At 45.8% G+C, this 24,193-nt stretch overlaps 1 protein-coding gene across 1 annotated transcript; it reads right to left on the bottom strand.

The window, feature by feature from the left end:
* Window positions 1-261: 261 nt before the first annotated feature.
* On the bottom strand, window positions 262-17,497 carry RPL37A (ribosomal protein L37a). Its single transcript, XM_069227059.1, has 4 exons — window positions 17,346-17,497; window positions 14,347-14,475; window positions 13,182-13,264; window positions 262-390 (listed from the first exon to the last, which is right to left on the bottom strand). Exons 1-4 carry the CDS (start codon window positions 17,346-17,348, stop codon window positions 327-329), a joined length of 279 nt encoding a protein of 92 aa, XP_069083160.1. The 5' UTR covers window positions 17,349-17,497; the 3' UTR covers window positions 262-326.
* Window positions 17,498-24,193: the final 6,696 nt, after the last annotated feature.

Here is a 24,193-nt window from a genome sequence, read left to right as displayed (position 1 = left end):
TTCATCCACAATTAAACTTAATTTAAAAAAAAAAAAAAAAAAAAACACACCTCCCTTCGAACCAATCGCCCTTTACATATAAAAACTACAGGGGCTCTCAGACAAGTGTTTACGACCAATTCCTAGGGAGACTATTAGGAGCTGAACAGCCAGCTTGTGGCGATCTCCTGAAGGTAACAAAGGTATTGAATAAGCCCTTAGACGTAGCCATTGACAGATGCCCAAGTTCGCAATTTGATAAACAGTAAAACAGAGCAAGGACAAGTTCTCAACGTTTTTATTGAGCGCAGTAATAAATGAACACAAGCAGATGGTGGTGCGGCTTTCTACTGGTCTTTCAATTCCTTAAGTCTTCTGATGGCAGACTTCACTGTCACTGCAGATGTGGTGCTGAAACAGAAACAGAGACATCAGTGTACAGGAAAACGTGCATATTTATCATCAGATCCAACACAGCCACTGGCATCCCAGCAGGGGCCGCTTATAAAGATGGCAGGCGGTTGCAACAATGAATCCAAGAATCAAGGAAGTTCAGAAACTACACAAAACAAACGTAGTTCGGCTGTGATCAACAACAAAAATACAGGCATTGTGAAATAGTCCAGTCTTTTTTGGCAATCACATCACAAAATGCAACGAGTTCTTGTAATAACTGCAATGCTAAATGCGATCATACGTTCCACTTGCAGACGTTACTCAAGTACTCCGCATGCGATTCTTCATCACAAGTGAGAGCATTAGTGGTTCCTTCTTAGAGGACCCACACTGACGCGGACACAGGACGTGACTGACGCCCATGGAGAGTGGCACACTGTGGACACCACTTTACAGCGCGATCTCTGAATCCACCAGAAACAGGCCAAGGACACGGAGACTAAATCCCCAGGTTACAAAGAGGACCCGAACAAACCCCTTGTTACTGTGAGAGTTCAAGCTGGGCCCACCACAGCCAGGTTCGAATTCTTCCAAGAGAAGAAACGTGAATCTGGGGAACGGACGGGGTATTTATGTTGAGCTATTAAGACTTGTACAGTGCACGTCCCTCTGTTAGTATGGGCTTGCAGCAGTTAGGCCTTGGGGCCTCCAATTCCTGTTTTTGCAGACAATCCCAGAGAGAAATCGATTCAGTACTGCAGGTGATAAACTATGTGCCTATAGTAAGTAACAACGGTAGAAAATATACTTTTTATCTGAGGGGAAAAAAAAAAACACTACTATACCAGTCAATAACATTTTGGTTAAAGGTTACAGACAGGCAAAAAAATACGTGATGCAGTTATGTTATATATAAAAGAAAAATGCCCCGAGGAAAGTTGGTCCGTACATAACATCTGAAGACTTCAGCAGCAATATGCACATTTGGTAACCTGCGGAAGAAGTATTACGCGGTAGACCCTGCAGGTGGGCAGTGTAGTTACTGTAGGAGCTGCCGGCAGAGCGGTTAACTTAAAGGTCAGCGAGAGGCGGGGTAAGAGGGAATAGCAGGTGGAGGACACAGTTCAAAGGGTAAGTAACTTAGTGCAATACCGAGAAGCTCGGGGAAGGTTTAGAGTAAGCATGGGCTGGTGTAGTGGAAGGCAGTTCCAGGTATTGAGCCAGAGTGCCAGAAACACAACAGGCATGGACACTGCATGAGCGGCTAACAGCGGTGAAAGACAGTGAACTAGCTGTGTGGAAATTACTCAGACGTTGCAGTACACGAGCAGAAACCCCACGGCTCTGCGCCCCCCGGATGTGCTCCTAAGCACTAGGCTAAAACCATCATCATCACAAGTCAAGAACCGCCTGGACCTCGTGTCCCCTTGGAAGACCATTCTTCAGATTCAGCGCCAGGCTCGACTTCAGGTGTGCCCCTGCCTCCCTCCTAAGCTTCTCTGTACCCCAAGACTTTGCTGCTCCCGCTTGACTCCCACAAGCAACACCGGGCATGTAACACATCAAGCCAAATATTTTGCTGAACACCAATATTGGCTTAGTGATTCTTTAGGCCTCAAACTCGACTCCGACAACTACCCAAGACATGGGACACCTGGAGCAGTGGTTCCCAACCTTTTGACTTCTGTGGACCCCCACTTTAACATTGATGGAACCCAGGGACCCCCACTGAATCGTCGGAATCCAGGGGCCCCCGCCTGTGTCATTACTGGAAGCTGGGGAACTAACTTGTCAATATTTGTTAATTTTCTAGGCTCTCGCTGACCCCCTGAGAAGGCTTCGCGGACCCCCAGGGGTCCCCGGACCACAGGTTGGGAACCACTGACCTAGAGTGTCTGTTGTGTACGTTATATAGGAGTGTTTCTTTAGAATACCTCGTCACTTGTGTTTCGGCAGTATCAAATGAATGTTAGTCATTTCTAATTAAAATGCAGAATTCAGACGATTCTACCACCACCTCTGTGCTATACAAAAAAAACACACACACACCACACACCAAAAAGGAATCCTAGGATTACAAAGAAAAAGAAAACAAGTATGTTTGCGATAAGGGCAAAACAGTAAGCTTAAGACTGTTGAAACGATTTTGCCCCCATGTGAGAAGTCTAGCATGCAGTTCTGTCACAAGCGGAAGTGTGTTTAGGTAAACCACATTGACTGAAGTAGGAAACAAGTTTAATAAATAGAGAAAGATATTTGTATTAATAAAGTGGACCATCTGCAACAACCTATGGAGAGCTGTAAGGAGTGATCATAAGCCACTTCTCAGTTTACAAACCACACAGAAAGTCAAAAGGAAGTGCGCAGTGGTAGTTGGCAATTCAAGAACAATACAGTGGATGCAAGACCTATATCTGTATTTTGAGCAAAGTCACAAAGTAGTAATTTAGAGCATGGTTTGGTTAAATACAGCTTTGAAGGAAATCTAGGCGTACCAGTTGTACAGTGGCACAAAGAAACAGACTATTCCTCAGAAAATAAATGAGTTTAAGCAGCACCAAAGCAACATCAAAGTCAATAAACCAACCAGAAATGTGTTTTGAGGAAGTTGGGGGAGGGAGAATTCAACTGGTCCACGGCCTATCGAGCCGCTCTCGAGACAGGAGCCACCTTGGCAGAAAGGTCACCAAAAGCAAGATTACACGACAGCCATGTTCAGGATCAACATTCTACTTCCGATATTTCCCATAATTCCTTTGTGGCTGCCATCTAAGGTCTCGGTCAGTGCCTTCACAATCCGAGATAATGAATGGTCCGGTAATTAACCTCCAGATGTGTTCCTGCCCAGTTATGGCCATATTTCCCCCTCCCCCCCCCCCCCCCAAGGGGCATCAGATCTGATCGAACTTCAATGTCAAATACTAAACACCTAAAGTGCGGGGGGTTTGATCAGCCAATAGTATATCATCGTTTGGCTTTGTAATTATTTGTTTCTTATTTAATGGTGTTCCTTCTTTACCATCCTCCGCATCTGATGACTTGTACCATTTCCCAAAATTAAAATTAGACTAAACTACGTTTTAATGTTTTTAGCTGTGCTTTGGTAACCCAACCGCTCACTACTGCCCATCTGTACACTGCTTAATTTAGCCCACTTTGTCACAGGCAAAGTGACAGCATTGTAGGCTCACTATTTCCGCTACATTGAACTATGGCGCCACCAGACACCCCCTGTAAGTATTATATCCAAGCCCGATGTTCTGTTGGAATCGCCGCCCCACTGGCTCCTCCAGCAAATATTACTAGCCTGCTCCTTTTTAGGGTCGAGCCTGCGTTGCATGCGCTCACGCATGCATATCGCAGCGAGACGCTTTTGTATTTAGAAAAGGGCTCGGAGCCCTGTCAACTTCACATCAGTGTTTATTGGTTTGTGGGCTTGCCTAATAAAATCCGCTTGCTTTCATTAGTCGAAGGCATGCACACGTCATGCCTTTTCCGGTGGCTAGCCCTCCTCGAGCGCAGCGACCAAGTACTGAAAACATGCGAGGCTCTCTGTTTTCCATCGGGCTCGTGGACTTCTTTTTCTCTAATTTACGAGCGCGATGTCGCTCGGCAGAAGTCGAGCGCTTTACATAGTTCATTTCACTTTTTTGGGTTATGTACATAAATGCACTTCCCCCCCCCCCCGATAGGTGAAAAGTCGGGTTAGGAGTTTACAACGCGATCAGATCTAACATGAGCAACCGCGAGACCTGTTGCATTGTAAATGCTTGTTTAAATTAGGTTTGGTTGGTGCATTTTGTCCACAATGCCTGAACAGTGGGAGGCCATAATATACAGTGGTGTACCTGCCGGAAACTCTGCAACCCCGCCCCTATAAAAGCCACTCTCTGACCTGGATGAGTGCAACGGCCACATCACCGTCACGCAAAGGCAAACCTGTCTGCACCCGTCTGGGCAAGAACCCCTGCAAGTTTTATACACCATGCCGCTCACATACTCGGGGAACTAAAAGCATGCCAACAGTTCCAACAAATAATTGCCTGCACTTATAAACACCATTGATACTCCCACAACATGTACATTCTGTAGAGCCATCTTAGGACCCCAGGACCTGGAGGATGGGGGCAAGGGATCAATGTTACATCCTCCTGGTTCTAGCCGGATTAAAATGTTACTGTTGAAGTGAAGGTCACTTCCAAAAGAGTATTAAGAACTTCTCTCCTTGAATATAAATCCCTAGATGCCCCGTTTCTAACCGAAACCCGGCTAAGTGATAGCTCAGCGCCCGATATGTCCTCACTAGGGGTACTCCATTATTAGGCTTGATAGGAAAGATAGGGTGAGGAACAGCCATTATCTTTACCGATAGATATATTGTGTAAGCACGCCCATCAATATTTAGGGTAGTGAATGTTTTATTCTCTCCTGAATTTTCTCCCAACTTCACATTCTCTGGGATCCTTATCTATCGACCCCCCCAGGAACAGCAACACAATTCACATCAGTGCATCAGTGTTGCCCAACACTGCTGCAGAAAGCAGCTTAAGCAAAGCAAACGTGACCATACTACTAGCAACCAGACTAACATGACCTTGCAGCAATACAATGAACTCCAATTATGAGGTCGGCAACACAGTCAGGGACATTTACTGGATCCCATCTTCTCTACCCTTATCCAGTTAGGTACGGAAGAGGAACTTCCCGTCCTATGGTCAGACCATTTTAGCATCCCTTCCAGTACAACCTTCCTATAAGGCTTCTGCCAAAATTAGAAGGCCATGAAAAAAAAAAAAACCTCTATAAAAATAAATGGTGACCTCCGTTAAGTAAACCTATTCTGACTGAGATGGGTGATACAGGAAATATGTACATAAACTTTGAAAGCTGGCTAACGGAGCTCCTTGACAGTGCTTCCATTTAAATACCTGTCCCCAAAAAGGAGAGGGAGGGGCTCTATGGTATACTCTGAATTATAGAGCAATCTCACCGCTCCCAATTGCCAGTAAAATTTTACAGAAACTTTATTTTCTTAATACATCTCAAATGGGCTTTAGACCGCATGGTTGGTGGCCACTGATGAGCTCAGGTCATTCTTGACCGAGGTCGTTCAGTAGCCATGATCATGCTAGATTCTCGGTGCCGCTTTTGACACAGTCTCTCAGTGCACCCTAATCCAAAGGCTGGAGAAAGCGGATATTACAGTTCCTGCACTGAAATGGACAAAGGCTTTCTTAAACAATATAAGTTTTCAGGTTTGTGATGAGCTCTTTCTTTCAGCCGCATAACCTACTGAATGTGGAATTCCACAGCGCTGTTCTCTAAGCGCAACTCTTACAAGTATATTCTTCCGCTGGCAAAACTTGTACAGGCGCGTAGCCTAGATCTCGTTTCTAAGGCTGATGACACTCAGCTGATTTTAGCACTTACACCTGAAGCTAAACGTGCATCTACAAGCCCGTCAAAGAAGTTACTGGTGGATGTCAGCCAGCAATCTTAAACTCAATGGGGAGAAGTCAGAAGTGCTTATTGTTGGCAAAAATAAGTCTTGATAGAAAGAATTGGTATGGCTCCAATATCTTGGAGAGCAACCAGTTCCTTCTATGGCTGTAAAAAAGCCTTGGCTTTTGGCTTGACAGTAAACTTACTATGGAGACTCAGGCCAAAAAGATGTCTGCAACCTGCTTTGGACTGCTACATATACTAAAGAAAATTACACAGTGGCTACCGCCCTCAAAGAGTATTGTTATACAAGGACTGAAGGGGCGTGACCAAGATGGCGATGCGGCAGCATGAAGCAGAGCAGTGCGCCAAGCAAAATTAATATCCTGTCCCCAGGCTTTCCCCATTCGATTGTCGAGGGTCCTGCGCCCCCCCCCCCCCCCCCCCAAAGTGCTTTGAGGGCATTGGACCGCAGTGGTGAGTGATACAGTGCACAAGCGGTGCCTTGCCTGCGGGACAGGGTGCATCCGTTAGGCTGAGGAGGCCTGCGACGAAGAGTTTCCCCCAGGAGTCGTCGCCTGGACTGGAGCGGTGGCCCTCCTGGAGGGGACTGCGGGGCGGAGGAACAGGCGAGCGGAAGACAGATCAGCACTGAGGACGGGCGGCGGAGCTTGAGGTGATGTGCTGGAGTCTGCCGTAGGCCTGGGCAGCACACCTCAACGGCATTGTTCAGGCCGCGCCCACGTCACTGGAGACGTGCTGGAAGCGGCGGGCTCGGCAGCCACGAGGGAGGTGGGGGGCACCCGGCTTGTTCGAGTTTCAGGGGGCACCACCATGTTGGCCCACCCACCATCGACACCATGGCTGATGCACCTGCATGACTGCCCGACCGGGGAGTGAGTTGTGGAGCCCGAGGGGCCCAGCCCAATACCAGGCTGCATGAACTGACTGAGCCTTGGGGGCTAACTGTGCAGGTCCCTGGACCCATGCCAGCAGGGAGAGAGGGTGAGATGGTCAAGTATGGGACCAGGGGAGTCACTCTCGCCTCTTCGAGCTGGAGGTGGCGCTGCATCGCACTGGCTGTACACCTCAATCTGACATCGGCATAGCTTAAAGGATATGCAATATTGGGGCTGTGCGCTCCGGCGGGGAGTCAGGCCCGCCCGTCTAGGTGTGGCTCCCTTTGGGATTGGTTGCCACCACTTGCCCTGCAGACACTGCTTACAATGCAACGGCCGGCGTGCCACTCTAGGGACGCCCGCATGGGAGTGCCCCAACAATAGGACCCTGAATGGGCAAACCAAAAACTTCCAAGACACCAGCAGCAACAATGGCCACGCCAGATGCTCCGTCTGCAGTTTTGGACTTGACTTCTCATGCCCTGCAACAGATGGACGCCACACTCCAACCTCACAATTTAAAAAGGTACTACAGGTTATATTAGACACTTAAACCTCCCTGGAAGGGAAGATCGATGTAGTGACATCGGATGTTTATTACGTGCAGATCATCGCACTGTCAGACACAATAGCTGAAACAGAGCCAGAGGTGCCTGAGATGCGCCCGAAAATGAAGAAACTACAGGAGCGCATGAAACCACTGACTACGGAAGTGACAACTTTGCAACATACAGCAGAGAATGCTGACGGGAGGTCACTGCGCAACAACATCCACCTGGTGGGGTTCCCGTGGGGTGCAGAGGGCCCCCAATGCGGAATTGTTCTTAGAGCAATGGCTTGCCAAAAGTACCAAAATTCTTCTTGGTGGAACAGGCACACAACATAGGGTGCCGGACAGGCCCCCGCCGCCGGGGGCTCACCCCGACCCCTGATAGTTCGCCTGCTCAACTACTGCAACGGGGATCTGGTTCTCCAGCTATTTCGTAATGACGACCCACGGAAATTAGAGGATGCAATCATCACTGCCTATCCAGACTTCACTGCTGAAGTACAAAAGAAACATAGTTCCTTCTATTTGTTGCAGCAACGCCTCAGAGAACACAACCTTAAGTATGCCCTGTTATTTCCTGCAAAGCTGCATGTACAGGATGGCTCCAAAGCTCACATCTTCGTGTCCCCGGAGGACACCTGGACCAGTCACCATGCCAAGGGCCTGGCCCAGTCTACGCATCAGGATGATGTGGAAGGGCAGTGGTCGACTCCAAAGGGAGGAGGGGTCCATAAACCTCACACAGGAATGAGGGCCAAGCCCACACCGGTTGGCACGGTTAAGGAACAATCCTGTGCACTGCTCGAGGCTACGCAGTGCGCAGATAATCCGTACTCTGCGGGAGTCCCAGGACTCGGACACTGAGCGGGGAGACCGCACTGACTCAGAGGACTCTGCTCACTTCCCAGTCAGTAGATGATATTGGAGACAGACTCCCTTCGCCAGAGAGGCCCATGCTTCCTTGGATCGCCTTGCTTAATCCTTGGGGAGTAAGGAGAGCAACGTCAAGACTACAGTAGGACTCCTGGTTCCCCTACGGTCTGGTGAGGTTGTGGGATCCAGGTCCTCTCACCTGGCTCTCACCCCACGTGCCTTATTCCGTATAGACCAGTTGTTCCCCATGCCTGAGGAGTGATAACTCAAGCGCAGCAATACTACTGGGCGGGACCCACTAGTATAAGCATGGGATGGGCTCCTTAAGGTCTAGTGCAGAATCTGACTTTTATAAAGACATGGCTACAGTTGTGGCGATATGGATTGCGCCTGGAGTGCAATACGAAGATGACCGCACACAAGTGGACCCCAATGGTCAGTATGTTGTAACAAAGGGCTCTCTCGATGGTGCACAGTTGTCCCTGGTAGAGCTAAACAGACCCAGTACTAACCAAGGATGTTTCTTGAATACAACGACCACCGGTCTGCTCCGAGACCCTGCTGGGGAGAGTCTATGGGGGGGGGGGAGGAAGACCCAGACTGCTCCTTCCCACCACTACCGAACACACCAAGTAAGCAGGCACACCTCTCAAGTTTGAGGCTTGGAGAGCAGGGATTCGATTGTGTGATCTGCGGCAACAGGGACATCCAGCTGAGCGTGAATACACCTACTCCCCTGTCCATGACCTGCACACTAGAATAGATCGGATTCTGGCACCGTCAGCTATGGTTCAACGGGTGCATAGTTCTGGGTATCTGGCTTGCACTGTGTCAGACAACTGCTCATTAAGGGTGGTCTTGGGATGGGGCCACCCGAACACAAGGATACCCACGTAGTGCCTGCGAGTTGAGGCAATATCTGCCCCCCCCTTTCCGCAAGGAGCTCTCCACGTGCTTATCCACATACTTTCTGCAAAATAAAAATACATCACACTGAGCAATTGAATGGGATGCACATAAATTAGTGGTGCGCGGCCACTGCATGGCTGCCTGTCCGCCGGTTATTGATCCAGGAGTTGGCCACACTGGAGTCCAAAATGCATATAGCGGTGGTCGCTGTGGCCAAAGGTGAGCTGCGCCCAGAGGAGCTTTGTTCCTTGCGGGTCAACCATAAGGAGACCGACGCCAGACTGGGCAACTACGATTACAGACTACGCAGAGGGCAATAGATCAGGCTGCTTACTGGCTTGGTTGGTCCGACACCCCACAGTGCTCGCCCATTGGAGCAATGAGACTAGAATCAGGCGTAATAGTTAACACTCAGGTGGCTATAAATGAGGCTTTCTACTCATACTACCAAATGCTAGACACAGCTGTCCCCACCTACCCCCTCCTCACCCGAGCGCGCGTCCACTTTCCTGGCTACCCTTCCCCTGCAGTGCTTACAGCCAGAGCAGTCAGCTGCGCTGGATGATCCCATTTGTGTGGAGGAGCTGTGTTGCCATATCCCAAAGGGCCCGCAATAAGGCTCCGGGTACAGGTGGCTTACCAATAGAATATTATGCGACACAGGTGAACCACCTCTTGCAGCCCATGCTCGCCATGTTCAATGAGGTGCACGAAAGAGGGCAGCTACTGGGATCTCTATGCGAGGACCTCATAGCATTGCTTCCACAGGCCGGCCGGGTTCCTTTAGACGTCAGATCACACAGTCCGCTCTATTTTAAACGGACTGCAAGGTCCTAGGGAAAGTACTGGCATTCATTCTGCAGTTGATCCAAAAGGATCAGTCTGGATTTATCCTGTGCCGAAACACCTTTTTGAATATTAGGAGACTACTTCGCCTTCTGCACAGTAATACTTGGACGTACCACCGTGGAGTGGCCACCTCTTTAGATATTGAGAAGGCGTTCTATACTCTAAACTGGGACTTCCTCATTAAAACATTAGGTGCAAAGGGCTTTGGGACCGGATATATAACCTGGATCACTAAACGTCAGCTCGTGTTAGGACAGGACAAATCATATCAGACATTCCCCATACATAGTAGCACTAGAAAGGGTTGCCCGCTCTCTCCACTGTTCGCTATGGCTATAGAGCCCCTGGCCACTAAATTGCACACACATGCACTTCAATGGGGTATTTCGGAACTCCACACGCATCACAGTATCTCTATACGCGGATGATGCCTTGATTTACTTACAAGATCACGTTGTCTCTATGCCAGGGGTAATGACCATTCTGGATTCCTTTGCCAAAATATCAGGGCTGCGAGTTAACTGGTGTAAGTCCTGCATATACCCCTTACCACCAGTTCCCATGGACCTCCAGCCTGGCCTACCGGGATATTACTTGCCATGGTGCCATACAACCTTTAAGTATTTGGGACTACAAGTGTATCACTTGGTTAATGACCTGAGGGAGGGCAACATTGATCAGGCTATTCGAACTATACAGGGAATCCCTACCCTTCTGGGTCTCTCCCCCACTATCGCCCATAAGCAGAGTAGCCATAGCTAAAATGCTCATTCTTCCTAGACTATTATACTACTTTGCAGCGCTGCCAGTTGCTCTCTCTTGCTCATTAAGTCCCTACAGAGTCTGCTAACTGATCTATTAGGGGTGGGGGGGGGGGGGGGGGGGAGAAACACAGACGCCATGTGGCATTGACCACGACAGGACAATGAGGGCCTAGGTATGCCCAAACTTTATTATACTGCCACCCAGCTGCAGTGGCCCATCAGCTGGATGGGGGGCCACTACACCGCAGAGCAAAAGGTAATAATAGATACACTAGCTTTGAGATCACCATATACCCAGTTATCGAACAGAACATGCCCCACTCACCATGGTAACATCATACTAGAAACTGCTAAAACATGCTGGCTAAGATATGTCCACAGCAAACAACCCAACATACCATACTCACCACTGATACCACTTTTACACTTGCCCAAGGCCCGTGACATGCTTGCAGATCATAATATGACTCCATGGTGGGAAGCGGGTCTGGAGAGGGTGGGTGATTTCTACTCGGAAGCTACGCTAACGTTTAACGAACTGATGGACAATGCTGGGGTACATGGCTTTACACTACATTGCTGGTGGAGGCCTGCCCAAGTCTAGAGGCTGCTTGCTCTCGATGGGATCCAGTTCTCCCCACCCCCTTATCACAGAGGGCCTGGACAGCATCGATTTCCTCTGTTAAATGTGTCTCACGCAATTCTAGGCTTCGCCACACCCAATTTAATTACCTGCATCACTCCTACCTGTCCCAGGCCCGCATAAAAGGCATGTTCCCCACATCGGACCCCATTTGCCCCCACTGTGAGACACCGCAAGCTGACTTCTACTATATGGTGTGGGACTGCCTACCGCTGACGGCAGCCTGGCGACACATTGAGACAACTGCGGAACTAGCCAACTACTCCTTGATGTTGAGCTGAGAGTCCTGTTTATTGGGTCTGTGCCAGTGGGCTAAAAGGGATTAAACAGCTCCATAGATTCATCAATTTGGCCTTCACAACTTTTAAACGCTTAATAGCCACACACTGGAAGGCTTCTCACGCCCCAAGCTATACTAAATGGATACAGTGGTCTCGTGCGGAGGACAAAACCCTGCACTTTCTGTGATCCAAGGTGTTGGCGGCTGGTGGCTATGAGATGTGGGATGCTTTTACTGTAAACACTGAAGCCAACAATGACGCACGACCACCTTGAACACTCAGGAGCTTCCACTCCACCCTCTGGGCAGTTATGTTGCTTTTAGGATTTGGGGGGACGGACCCCACTAGTCCGGTGACTCCGCTTGCTTTCTGGTTGGGTGATCTACAGTTGCCACTACCCACACATACAAGTTGTTACTTGGTACCCTCATTTGGTATTATTACATATGTGGAGATTCCCCCTGCTATACCAGCTTCACCACATGGCGCCCCCGTGAATACCAAGATGGGGTTGAAATATACTCTAACCTACTGCGGGGTATTAGATCCTGTATCCCAATGATGGTTCTCCACCTCTGTAAATTCTACTGGAGTAATATCACTAGTTCAGTGGCATTGTTAGATGCTGTACTTTCTCGTTATGCACATTTCTTATCTTTATCCTTGCTGTATATTGCTGCATTACAGTATTTGGTTATGTTAAACCCAATAGAGATATATATAAAAAAGAAATATACAAGGACTGAAACTCACAAATCGATTATCGTATTCCTTGTTTCTAGGAAGTTCTCAATATGTTTTAAAATGCCTACAGGTCATTCAGTGCCGCAGCAAGGTCACTTTTCAAGATCCCCAAACTTTAATCTGCAGCCCCAGCATTACATTGGATGTGCAAAAAAAACTGATTTTAAAGCGTTATGCATGACCCATTGAGCCATGCAGAAATGGCCCCTCTTAACCGAAAAATGTTGTATCCAATCGTGCTTATGAGATCATTGCATTTTGAGATTCCTTCTCTGATGACCGTCCCTAAAATACGGAAAGCTAGGTGCAGTGGTCGCTCCTTTGCCTTTCTCGCCACCAAGCTATGGAATGGTCTTTGTCAAACTAAGACAAGTACAGCAAGCAACTTCCTTCAGGAAACAACAGAAGACCTATCTTTTCTAGGTCGAGGATTGATTCGCTCTGATTATACAGGTGTTTGTCTCAGCACCCGGAGGGCTCTCAGGGTAGCTGTACATTATATAAGACACCATCAATAGAATACACTGACAGCTCAAGAGGATTGCCCTTGTACAAAATACGTTTTTTTAAATGGCAAACAGTAGTAATTAACAAATTTGAAATGGTGACCAAGTGCTATGCTGGGTAGAACATCACACCATTATTCCACAGGTGTCAGCATGTGCTTTTCAAAAAGAAACCAAACCGGATGTATATAAGCTTAGAGACAGAATTAATGCGAATTTAAAAACAAGAAGCATACTGCTTGAAAGTGAATTACGAACATTTATCCGTTCACGCGGCTCCGCTATATCAAGCTGGTACATTTGCTGGATTGCAAATCAATGTATATCAGCGCAAAGGTTTCCTTACTTGTAGGTCCAGGCACCCCCAGCAACAATCTTCATACAGGAACCACAATGCCAGATTCCCACAGCTTTTCTCTTCATCTTGGTCTGCAACAAAATGTCTCAGTTTTAGGCTGTGAACATTAATGCTCAAAAATAACAATGCTAGGTTTTGTTGACATGCCCCACAAGAATAAGGATTGGTGCACTACCTGCAAAGCTGGGGAGAATCTTTGTAGTCCTCAAGAGAGGCGAGAAACTAAAGGGAAGGGGGTGAATAAAGTCTGTGGAGCCACCTTCCCCACCATGAACTATAGAGTGAACTAGTAACTGGCTTTCAAGACACTTCCATTGATTATGGAGTCAGAGTTGCGAGCATCAGACAACTGTCACTATAATTTACCGACCACAGAACAGGTTTATTTATTTTATCTTGATCACGTTTGGTTCCTGACAGCCAAACAGGATGCATCCCATTTTCAAAACAGCTATGCAGCGCAACTCTTCACCACAAGTCAAGAAATTCTCCATTTGCATCTACTACTTTATTCCTGCAAAATCCCATTAGTCAGAAATACCGCGTCTCTTCAGCACAAATCTAAACTTTATGGCATTGCCACACATTAGGAGAATGTCTTGGGGGGGGGGGGGGGGGGGGGGGTCATTTTATTTATGCACCCACGGTTATTTCACATTTGCCTAAGTCAGCATGACCCCCCCCCCCCCCCCCCCCATCCATCCTGAACACAAGACAGGAACTTGCTGTCTGGGTACATCAGAAAGGTTTAGTGGCAGTCTCAAGAGTTACAAATCGTGATATTTAAAATCTTGGCCGCTTTAGATGTTCATCAGTCCACCCAGTAGTCCTTGACACCCCCTCCCCCCCCCCCCCCCCCCCCCCGGACACTCCAGTCATGATGTAAATAAACCAAAGTACACATTCCATCTTCCTAATCACGTCCACCCCCTTTCTCACAATCACACAAAACTACTTGTAGATACATTACATGTACGTTAATACATAATGTGCGTTGTCACGAATAACGTTTCTGTTAAACACCAGTCAAGCAACTTAAGGTTTTCCCCAAATATGCAAACGATAAGCATAATAAAGTCAATGGTTCATCCAAGCAGACTACGAACTGTAAGATTCTAGGTTACTTTCAATACTGTAATTAGTGGTAGCTTACCTTGCCACAGAAGGAACACGTGTACTTAGCATGTTGACTGATTTCAATTTTCTTCACCATTTTTCTGAGTGAGGCACCATAACGGGTACCATATTTACCCACAATTCCGACTTTCTTGGTGCGCTTTGCCTACAGATAAAAATACACGCACATTACTCGATATGGCCACAGAGGTTCACGTGCAACACAATAGTACAGAACCAGTGTATTTAGGCTGGGTGGCAAATCAAAGCGGCCAAGCGACGCACAATCGCGTTGAGTGAGTACAGATGTCCTAAACAAAATAAATACTGTGACTGGTGCAATTGAATATTTGTCGCACGACTTGGAATTTTAAGCCTCAATAAGTGGAAAGCGGGAATCAAAACAGTGCGCCTACACAAAATAGATGCAAACATTTGAAGACACCTCACACAAAACTACTACTGCCCCAAAGACGACCTCACATTAACAGATATTTGTGCAAAGTGCGCAATGCTCTTTTTATTTGAAGCATGTATACTGTGCACAGTTAGTTAACGTCAAGGGGATAGTTAAAAAAAAAAATACAAGACTGGCATTTTTCGAAAAGTGCAGCAGAACCATGTTAAAAGGAGGCACAAAACTCGGACATAGATTGCCCAGCTGACCCTGTGAACCAGTTCACCTGTGAAAATACGGAGTGATGAGGCTCGAAACCCCAAAACACTTCTGTCAGATCGAATCCGACAGCCACAGAAAATACCAACCCCATGCTGCTTACCATGCGAGTCTTTCATACGAACGCCCCACTACATTTTCACAACAGATCACACACGCCTCCGAACAAGTCCTGTCACTTCAAAGTCACCTACACAAAACAGCTTTTAAACCCCATCTACCTTCTCTCATGGCATACCATCCTCCTGGTGAAGGATACTTTCTGAGCAACCAGGTGCACCTTCAATAACTTCCACTACTGCCCATACCAAGACAAGAAGGGTGAGCACTCATTAAAATCCTTGCCCCCACCACCAATGCACTGGACCAGACGAGTACACCACTTACAAAGAAATTAATCTGTGCCCAACACCAACCATTCTAAAACCAGTGGATTCGAAGACTTCAAAGGAAAACTGCAGATTTCCTTGCACAGAAACTACACTCCTATTCCCCCCCAACCACAGCACTATCTTACAACCCAATTCACTGCTCACACCACAAAACAAATAACCGACCCACTAACTCAATTCAGTGCCTAGTCGCCTTTAATGAATGAGAACAACCCGCCACACAATGCCCCATCCCATGTGCGAGGTCAACCCTTCAGTGCTACATGTGTGACAAGCCTTTAATGGAGGGGGGGGAACCATGTTCTTCACAGCACACATTTTTTACGCAGTAGAATACAGACAAGAGAAGGCCAATCCCTGTTGGTAACTCGAGCACCTAAAACGGTCTACGATCCATGGGAATTCATCAACACCAACAATTCTGAACACTGCTTTCTCACTTTTGGTGCAGCACTACGATTGCCTAAAAAACAATATATGCCATTACTTTTTGGCTATCTTCACCAAGAGAAAGCTCCACGCAAAAACATTAATTCCATTTTACATTATACATCCGTGGTTCTTGGTTACACTACCAAGGCGGTCCACTCAATTGTAAAACAGACACCAACATGGTCAATGAGAAATTCACTTTATTGTAACAACAACAAATCACTTTCAAGAGATTTAAGACTCGACAGTTAGGCCTGTAAAAAATGTTTTGTTGTGCTAGAGTGATCTTGTGGTATGTATTTTTTTTCCAGAAATGACACTGTATAGCGTAATTACAGTGCACTGGTGGAAACATGCTAACACAGGAACACCACGATCAACCAGATTGGAACAGCTGTTTTTTTTTTAAATGGCATGTGTGGTGTCTGCATGGTTTAATCTATGGGTACTCGCAAACACTGGGGCGGGGAGATGTTTTTTAAATTTAAGTTTTAAAACAATGACAAAATATTTCTCAATGCACTGATATCATCTGATGTACTAAGGTGAAACGGTTCTGTAAGTTAATGAAATATTTTTTGAGTTCTGAAGACACTATCATATTTTACAGTTTTGCTGCAAGATGTCTTTAAAATGAAGATGTTCCTAAAGTTAAGTGGTGAAGGACACACTAGTCACTACCTTTCTTTAATTAACCTTTAAATACATGCGTGTCTGTTAAACTTTTGGTTAATCTTAGTGCTAAGCCAGTAAACAGCAGTTTTGCACACCCATTGCTACAGTATTTCCCTTTTCGATGTCGTATTACCCCGTTTGGCTCAGAGGCATAAGTCATAATTTTACCGAAAAACATAGTGCAAATAAAAATAGTTAAATCTTAGTTCACATCATCCCCGCGACCCTTTTAAAAAGAAACACCCACAACATTTCAATGGATGTCTATAGGGCATCGACTTTCGTTCACTTTATGCCAGTACATTAGCATTACAACACCTCACTTTGGGACACACGCCGGGAGCCGTGGCCTTTCGTCTGCTGCTACTGAACCAATGATGTGCACCAGAATAGTTCAAGACTCTGCTCCTGTGAGCACTCCTCGACACTCAGTAGAGGTCAGTCGTCAAATCCGAGTAAGGGACGGGGACAGGGGTCCCCAAATCCCTACAACGTTACTGTAAAAGGTAAACTGCTTCTATAACCACTTAAGGGTAAATACTTCCCCGCACCTGCCTCCACACACCAACACTAGGTTAAAGATACACGTAATTTCGCGATACGGAGTAGGAAGGCAGCGCACATCCCGCACGGTTAGGTGTACACTGGGTACACGGAGCAACGTTACAGAAGGGAGAGCCGGCATCCGAGCCAGTACAGACAAGTCAGCAAACACCAGGAAAATTACAAAGCCAGAGAAGCCATATCGTGACCCGGGTCCTGCAAGAACTCCGGAGCACTGCCTCGCGAAGGAACCATGCTGGAAACCGTACACCAACTGCAGGATGAGAACGGATTCTACAGGAGACCAAACACACTCACCATTTTGCTGCAGGAATCGAGCGGAAAGAAGGAAGGAGCTACCGCGCATGCGCAATTTCACTCATGGTTCCGGAAAGGGCAGCCATAGAGATGGATGTGACAAAAACGCAAGGTGAAAAAGATACGGTTGGGTGGCGGCCATCTTTAAGCTGGCTAACAAGGTAATATGTCACGTGTAAACCTTCGCTGATTGGCCTTCGAGCGGCCATAATGGAATGGGCAGTTAGTGGACACATCGCATATATTAGGATTTTGCTTCAGATTTATAAATAAACTATTTAATATTTAGAATATTGTTCCGAACGGACGAAAGATCAACACTAGGCACCCGTGGTGCCACGTTGCTTGTCTGGGAGCTCTTGAAGCAAAGCATCCATCAAAGAGGGTGTACTACACAATTGCATTTTTTATTTTACTTCTCACTGGTGGCTATACTTACAATTTACAGTGCTAGGCAACCAGAGTGACATGCTGCGGTATGAAATGTTTGCTTCCCGACACGGGTAACTTTCCTATATCGCATTGATCACAGTTCAACTTTGACCCTGTACAGAATAGTCCATGCAGTACATAACACTACTATCTAACAAAAAGTTATACCAAACCACCGCATTCCTAACCCAGAGCATCCCAGCTCTTCCTCTACTAAACGCTAAACACAGTTCTTCTAATATACTTGATGTACATCAACTCTTGGTGTTCTATTGATGCTAAGTTTTCAGACTGCTTGAGTGTGACATTCCATGGTTATATTGTACTGATGAGTGACATTTAGCTGCCAAATGTGTGACGTTAAGAGTGACACTTTCCCATGAGTGAAACCAAGCAACGACAGCAATGGAAATAGATAAATATCAGCATTCACACCCTTTTGAGCAATGAGAAGCTATAAAAAAAAGATCTTCATTGTGTTGCAAAACCCTGAAAAATGGAAGGTCGGTACCCTACTTGATATGAAATTGAGAGCGCACAGAAGCATGATTTACAGTCTCTTAACTGATGGAGCTTTTTAAGCTGACTGAGATGCCAAGGGAGTTAACAATAATTAAAATTATGTGAAGCCTGTTTGGCCACACAATAAAAACCAGGAATTGGTGATTGAAGTCAAGTAATTCTATTCCTAGTCAATGATCAGTCCAATATATATCATCAACATATTAAACAGATACAGGATTACAGCTGGCTAGCTGAAGTATTGCAACTGCTTCAGTCTCAATAAAGACACAAGGCAACAACTGCCACTGCAATACAGAAACTGAGAATTAGATATAGGTGTTCCTTAAAGAAACTCCAGCTCTCTCCTAAACATGAAATGATTCTAAAATCATCTAATCAGATTTCTAAATAAGTAATGAGGATTGTTTGAATGCAATCGTAGGGAAATTTGGAAATGCAAGAAGGTGACAGCATAGTGAAGGCTTCAGTGGAAGTGTTGCAGACAAGGAATACATGTTTAGCATTAAGCTTCACACTTCCAAGAATAAAGGAAGCAGAGAGGTCTGTACCCCTCAAAGTTTAAAGGGAATCTGCCCTAAGTTCTAACAGTGTGAGCATTATTTAAAAAACAGAACCTTCATCATCAATCATATCTCTTCCCACCCCACCAGGAACCAATCGTGTATCCTCCTGTCATGTGCATTTGCAACATAACTTGAATTTCTCATCCCACAGAACTTGGATAGTTACTGTCCCCCCTTCCTGATACGCGATAAATAGGAGACTTCATCTGCTCATTAGGTCTTCACATCTCCTGCTGAAATTTCTCTTCTCAGGCCTTGCTATCAGCAAGACAAATACATACAACAATACACCTTTTCTCTAGTTAATGAAACATTAAATCACATCTGCAAAAGAAGGAACACGCTAACCAAGCAATATACATTTCAAAATTAAGCCCTTTTGGTCAGGTTAACTTTAAACATTTAGGGGGTCATTCTGAGTTTTGCGGGCGGCGGTTGCCGCCCGCCAAACTTCCCCCGTCGAAAGACCGCTCCGCGGTCAAAAGACCGCGGGGGCCATTTCGACTTTCCCGCTGGGCCGGCGGGCGACCGCCAAAAGAGCACCCGCCGGCCCAGCGGGAAAGGCCCTGCAACATTGAAGCCGGCTCCGAATGGAGCCAGCAGTGTTGCAGGGGTGCGACGGGTGCAGTTGCACCCGTCGCGATTTTCACTGTCTGCAAAGCAGACAGTGAAAATCCTGCTGGGGCTCTGTTAGGGGGCCCCTGCACTGCCCATGCCAGTGGCATGGGCAGTGCAGGGGCCCCCAGGGGCCCCACGACACCCGTTCCCGCCATCCTGTTTCTGGCGGTGAAAACCGCCAGAAACAGGCTGGCGGGAAGGGGGTCGGAATCCCCATGGCGGCGCTGCAAGCAGCGCCGCCATGGAGGATTCTCCCAGCCGGGGGAAATCCGGCGGGAAACCGCCTGAACCCGGCTGGGCGACCGCGGCTTTACAGCCGCGGTCGGAATAGCAAAGGAAGCACCGCCAGCCTGTTGGCGGTGCTTCCGTGGTCGTCGACCCTGGCGGTCGATGACCGCCAGGGTCAGAATGACCCCCTTAATGTGCATTTCAAATTATTATAAAATAATGCATATTTACTCCTGCAAATACAACCTAAAGTGTAAACATGAATAATGAATACAAGTAAGCATTTTAAATTAACATTGGTGCACATGTTTATAAAGCTTCAGTCTTTCAGTTGTTACATTTCATTAATGCATTTCAGTGTTCACACACATTGATATTATTTAAGGCACAAAGTAAATATGCCAAATGTGAATGCATATTTGCACAATGATGATATGTAGAGGATGGAGTCTAAATTGCGCTGCTCCAATCCAGCCTCTGATGTCACAATAACATACATGTGAATCCATATCAGGTGAGATAAAGTCAAAGCCTTGAAGTTTTCAACAACTTCTGTCTAGTATTTTTCAGGTGTTTCATGTCATCTTAAAATCTACACTGGTTCTCCTTCATTTCCATATCTCTTCTAGTTTTTTTCAGTCCCTTCGAATGTTGCATTTCCTTCCTTACCTTTACATATTTATATGCCATAAAAATATTGAACAGACATTTCACATAGGTGGCAATAACGAAAAAAAGACTCAAGATAGAGGCCACTATTCTATTTCCTCGATTTCCAAACAATCTGCCAATCCTGGAAAACTCATCTCCAATTGCTTCTGTTAGCGCGTCAGTCCTTAATAAGTAAACTTACAAGGGGACGCGTATAGGTCGATGAACCTTTTGACTCGTTTAAGATGTTCTTACCATAGCTCCAGGACAGGATCAATAATCAATATACAATAATCAATAATCATTATTCAAGTCAATAATCAATGGAGTCAGTAATTTGCACACACCATGACTTTTCAGCCATGAATAACCACACCTTTAGTAAAAGTTTAGTATGTTTATTTCCCTTATATTAACAATGCTAAGATCATGTAGATTAATCTCAAAATCAGATAAAACGCAAATAATACTAAAATTGGTTAACCAAAAAGATGCAAGAAACATAACCTAATCAAAGCTTGAATCACAATACATTCTAAAGCATCAGTGCAAATCCTTAGCAAAGTCAACTCTAATAGTGCGACATAATCCATAGAATTCAACAAAGTAGTTTGTCAACCATTGGTCTCTGCAATTTGTCAGTAGTCATGTAGATACCCTCAACTAATTCAGATTAGCATCAGCATGTGGGGCTTCATGCAAAACAATTTAGAACACAAATTTAGGAAACATCTAGCTAAGGAAAACTAATAAAACAGCACAGTTGGTACCTAGAAAGAAAAGGCATAAAAATAAATTTCAGTCATATTGTCATATCTACCTATCCATGGTATGGGTCAGCAAACAGAATCAGTCTTCGTCCTCAGGTCATCAATCAATCAGCAACACATCAGGCTCTCAGTCAGAGAGTATGAGCCAAATGACATAATCTCAAATCTCTTCTTCTCAATATGGAATCTCATAACGGGGTAAGATCTGCATAAATCTGGTCTCTCTTCCCTCTGTCACATTGTTATATCAAAGTCACCCAAACTAACCCCTAATTTCTAATTGGTCAGTTAATCGTACGTTATTACCCAACCCAATAGTGATTCTCTATCAAATCTAAGAATTCTAATATTTTGCCTTTCACAAAACGTTGATTGGTCCGCTTTACGATGTTCTCATCATCCGGTTCTTCAGGTATTGAATTTGTTGCATCTTCGTCTCCAGTCCGTGTCTTCATTGTTCGCGTCCTGGGAAAAAACCTCTAGCACACATTACATACAGTCCAATACATTTTAAGGACACTGTCTCCTGTTAGTCGGTTCTCATGGGAAGATTCTGCTAGGCATTTTTATTAAACAAGGAACATTTCACAGTTAGTTCACGCTGGCAGCATTTTCCATTAAACACTAAGAAATACAGCTTCTGCATGAGGCCTGGAAAAACTAGGCCAAGACACTAAATTAAAGCCTAAAATTAATAAGCTAAAGCATACTTCATAACCCTTAATATGACATATTACTACATTAATCTAATACATTTTCAATATTTCGTAAGTATTAATCATCAATTAGTACATTTCGTGAACACTGTTGGCCATTCTTCAAGGTCACATGTTCAAACGTGCACATTATTTTTTCTCTACGTTATTCATTTTTTTACAAATTCATTATTCAAAATACATATACACTCATTAATAATTTCTAATTAAGACATCTGCTTCAGCACTTCCCAAGCACCTGTAGCTTCTAATTTCTTCAAGTCTTCTTTCAGATCAGTAAGGTTCTTAATGTATTTCTTTAAGTTCTCAACATGGATATAGGTGCAGCATTTCTTCATCTTTACTATCTTGAGTATTTTGCAGACTCTGCCCTCTTTTGTGAGAAGGGGGTCTAACGCAATATGATTTTGCAAAACAATGGATCTCATAGCTAGCAGTATCTACATCCAATAAGGAACTTGCTGTACTGATGGTCAATGTATCCACTAGGATGGGTAATTTTCTAATCCTGAGTTCATTAAAGATTACAGCTACAGATGGAATCACTGCACAAAACATGTCTCCCACAATTTCAGCACCACTAGTACCTCGTTTAGCTCTGAGGTTCGTTTCCCACACAGAATCATTCAAATGTTCCACATGATAAATCTTTGGGATAACTACACCTAAATAACTTGTACAATACCATCCTTTGGGCAATTTGAAATATGCACAATCCCCACAAACAAAATAAACTCCAGGAATACCAGGATCTTTTCATCCTAAGAACAGAAGCCAAACTCCTACATATTCAAAAATATGGTCACAATCATTACTACCCATGTACTTAGTGTTAAGGGAAGATTTGTTTTTACTCACATACAATTTCCCTTTGTGTTGACGATCTAAAAGTAATACAGGAATAATTCCCAAATCTCAATGTTTCACTTCTTCCTCATTCCACTGTCCTTTATATGTCTGATCCCATTCTGTTTTCCCCCTTTATTCTATTGCACTCTTCCCATCTACTATTAAATTCAAAAATGTCTTCTCAACCTCAGATAAGGAACATGCCAAATTGTTTCTTTGAGCATACACTGTATTCAGTGTCTGTTAGAAATGGGGTTTCTGGTTGGCAGTCAGGTTACCTCCTGTCCAAGCAAAAGCCCTCACTCTAGTCAGGGTAAGTCACACACTATCCAAGATTATCCTGTGCCCACCCTCTGGTAGCTTGGCACGAGCAGTCAGGCTTAACTTAGAAGGCAATGTGTAAAGTATTTGTGCAATAAATCATACAATACCACCATATAGCACCACAAAAATACACCACACAGTGTTTAGAAAAATATATAATATTTATCAGGATAATTGTAGGTCAAAAAGAATAAAGTTGCAATGGAAAATTGTAGAAATATCACAGGGAAGTGATATAGAGTGTCTTAAGTCTTTAGAATGCAATACAGTGTCTTTCAAGCGCAAAGTACCTGGTTTCTGGTGGAAAATCTCCTCAGAGGGCCACAGGAGAAGAGATGCGTGGAAAAAGGGGTGTGTGCGTCGATTTCTCCTCAGCACACACAGACTTGCGTCGGTCTTTTCCACGCGGGGAAGTCGGGCGTCGTTTTCCGGCGCGCAGACAGTCTCTTTTTGTGGATCGCGGGGATTACCAGATGTCCCGGGTCTGTGCGTGGATTCTCCTGCTTGTTTTCCGGCTGCGCGTCGTTCTGCGGGGCTGCGCGTCGAAGTTTCGATCTCACGGTAGGCGTCGCGTCGATTTCTCCTTGGAAGTCGGGCGGCGTTGTCCTTGCGAGGCCGTGCGTCGAAAGTTTGGTCTCACGGCAGGCGTCGCGTCGATTTCTCCTTGGAAGTCGGGCGGCGTTGTCCTTGCGAGGCCGTGCGTCAAAGTTTCGCACTCACGGTGGGCGTCGCGTCGATTTCTCCTGGAAAGTCGAGCGGCTTTGTCCTTGCGAGGTTGTGCGTCGAAGTCTCGATCGCCCCGAGGGCGTCGCGTCGATCAGCGTCGGTGTGCGGCGTTTTTCTCGCCGCGAAACAAGCTGTGCGTCGAAATTTTCGGCGCACGGAGCGTCCAAGTGAAAGGAAGAAGTCTTTTTGGTCCTGAGACTTCAAGGAACAGGAGGCAAGCTCTATCCAAGCCCTTGGAGAGCACTTTCACAGCCAGACAAGAGTTCAGCAAGGCAGCAGGGCAACAGCAAGACAGCAGTCCTTTGTAGAAAGCAGACAGGTGAGTCCTTTGAGCAGCCAGGCAGTTCTTCTTGGCAGGATGTAGTTTCTGGTTCCGGTTTCTTCTCCAGCAAGTGTCTGATGAGGTAGGGCAGAGGCCCTGTTTTATACCCAAATGTGCCTTTGAA

This window comes from Pleurodeles waltl, chromosome 3_2 (genome assembly GCF_031143425.1).
Source record: "Pleurodeles waltl isolate 20211129_DDA chromosome 3_2, aPleWal1.hap1.20221129, whole genome shotgun sequence".
In the NCBI taxonomy this organism is placed as follows: domain Eukaryota; kingdom Metazoa; phylum Chordata; class Amphibia; order Caudata; family Salamandridae; genus Pleurodeles; species Pleurodeles waltl.
Note: the sequence above shows the minus strand (reverse complement) of the source record. Positions and strands in the feature narration are given on the sequence as shown.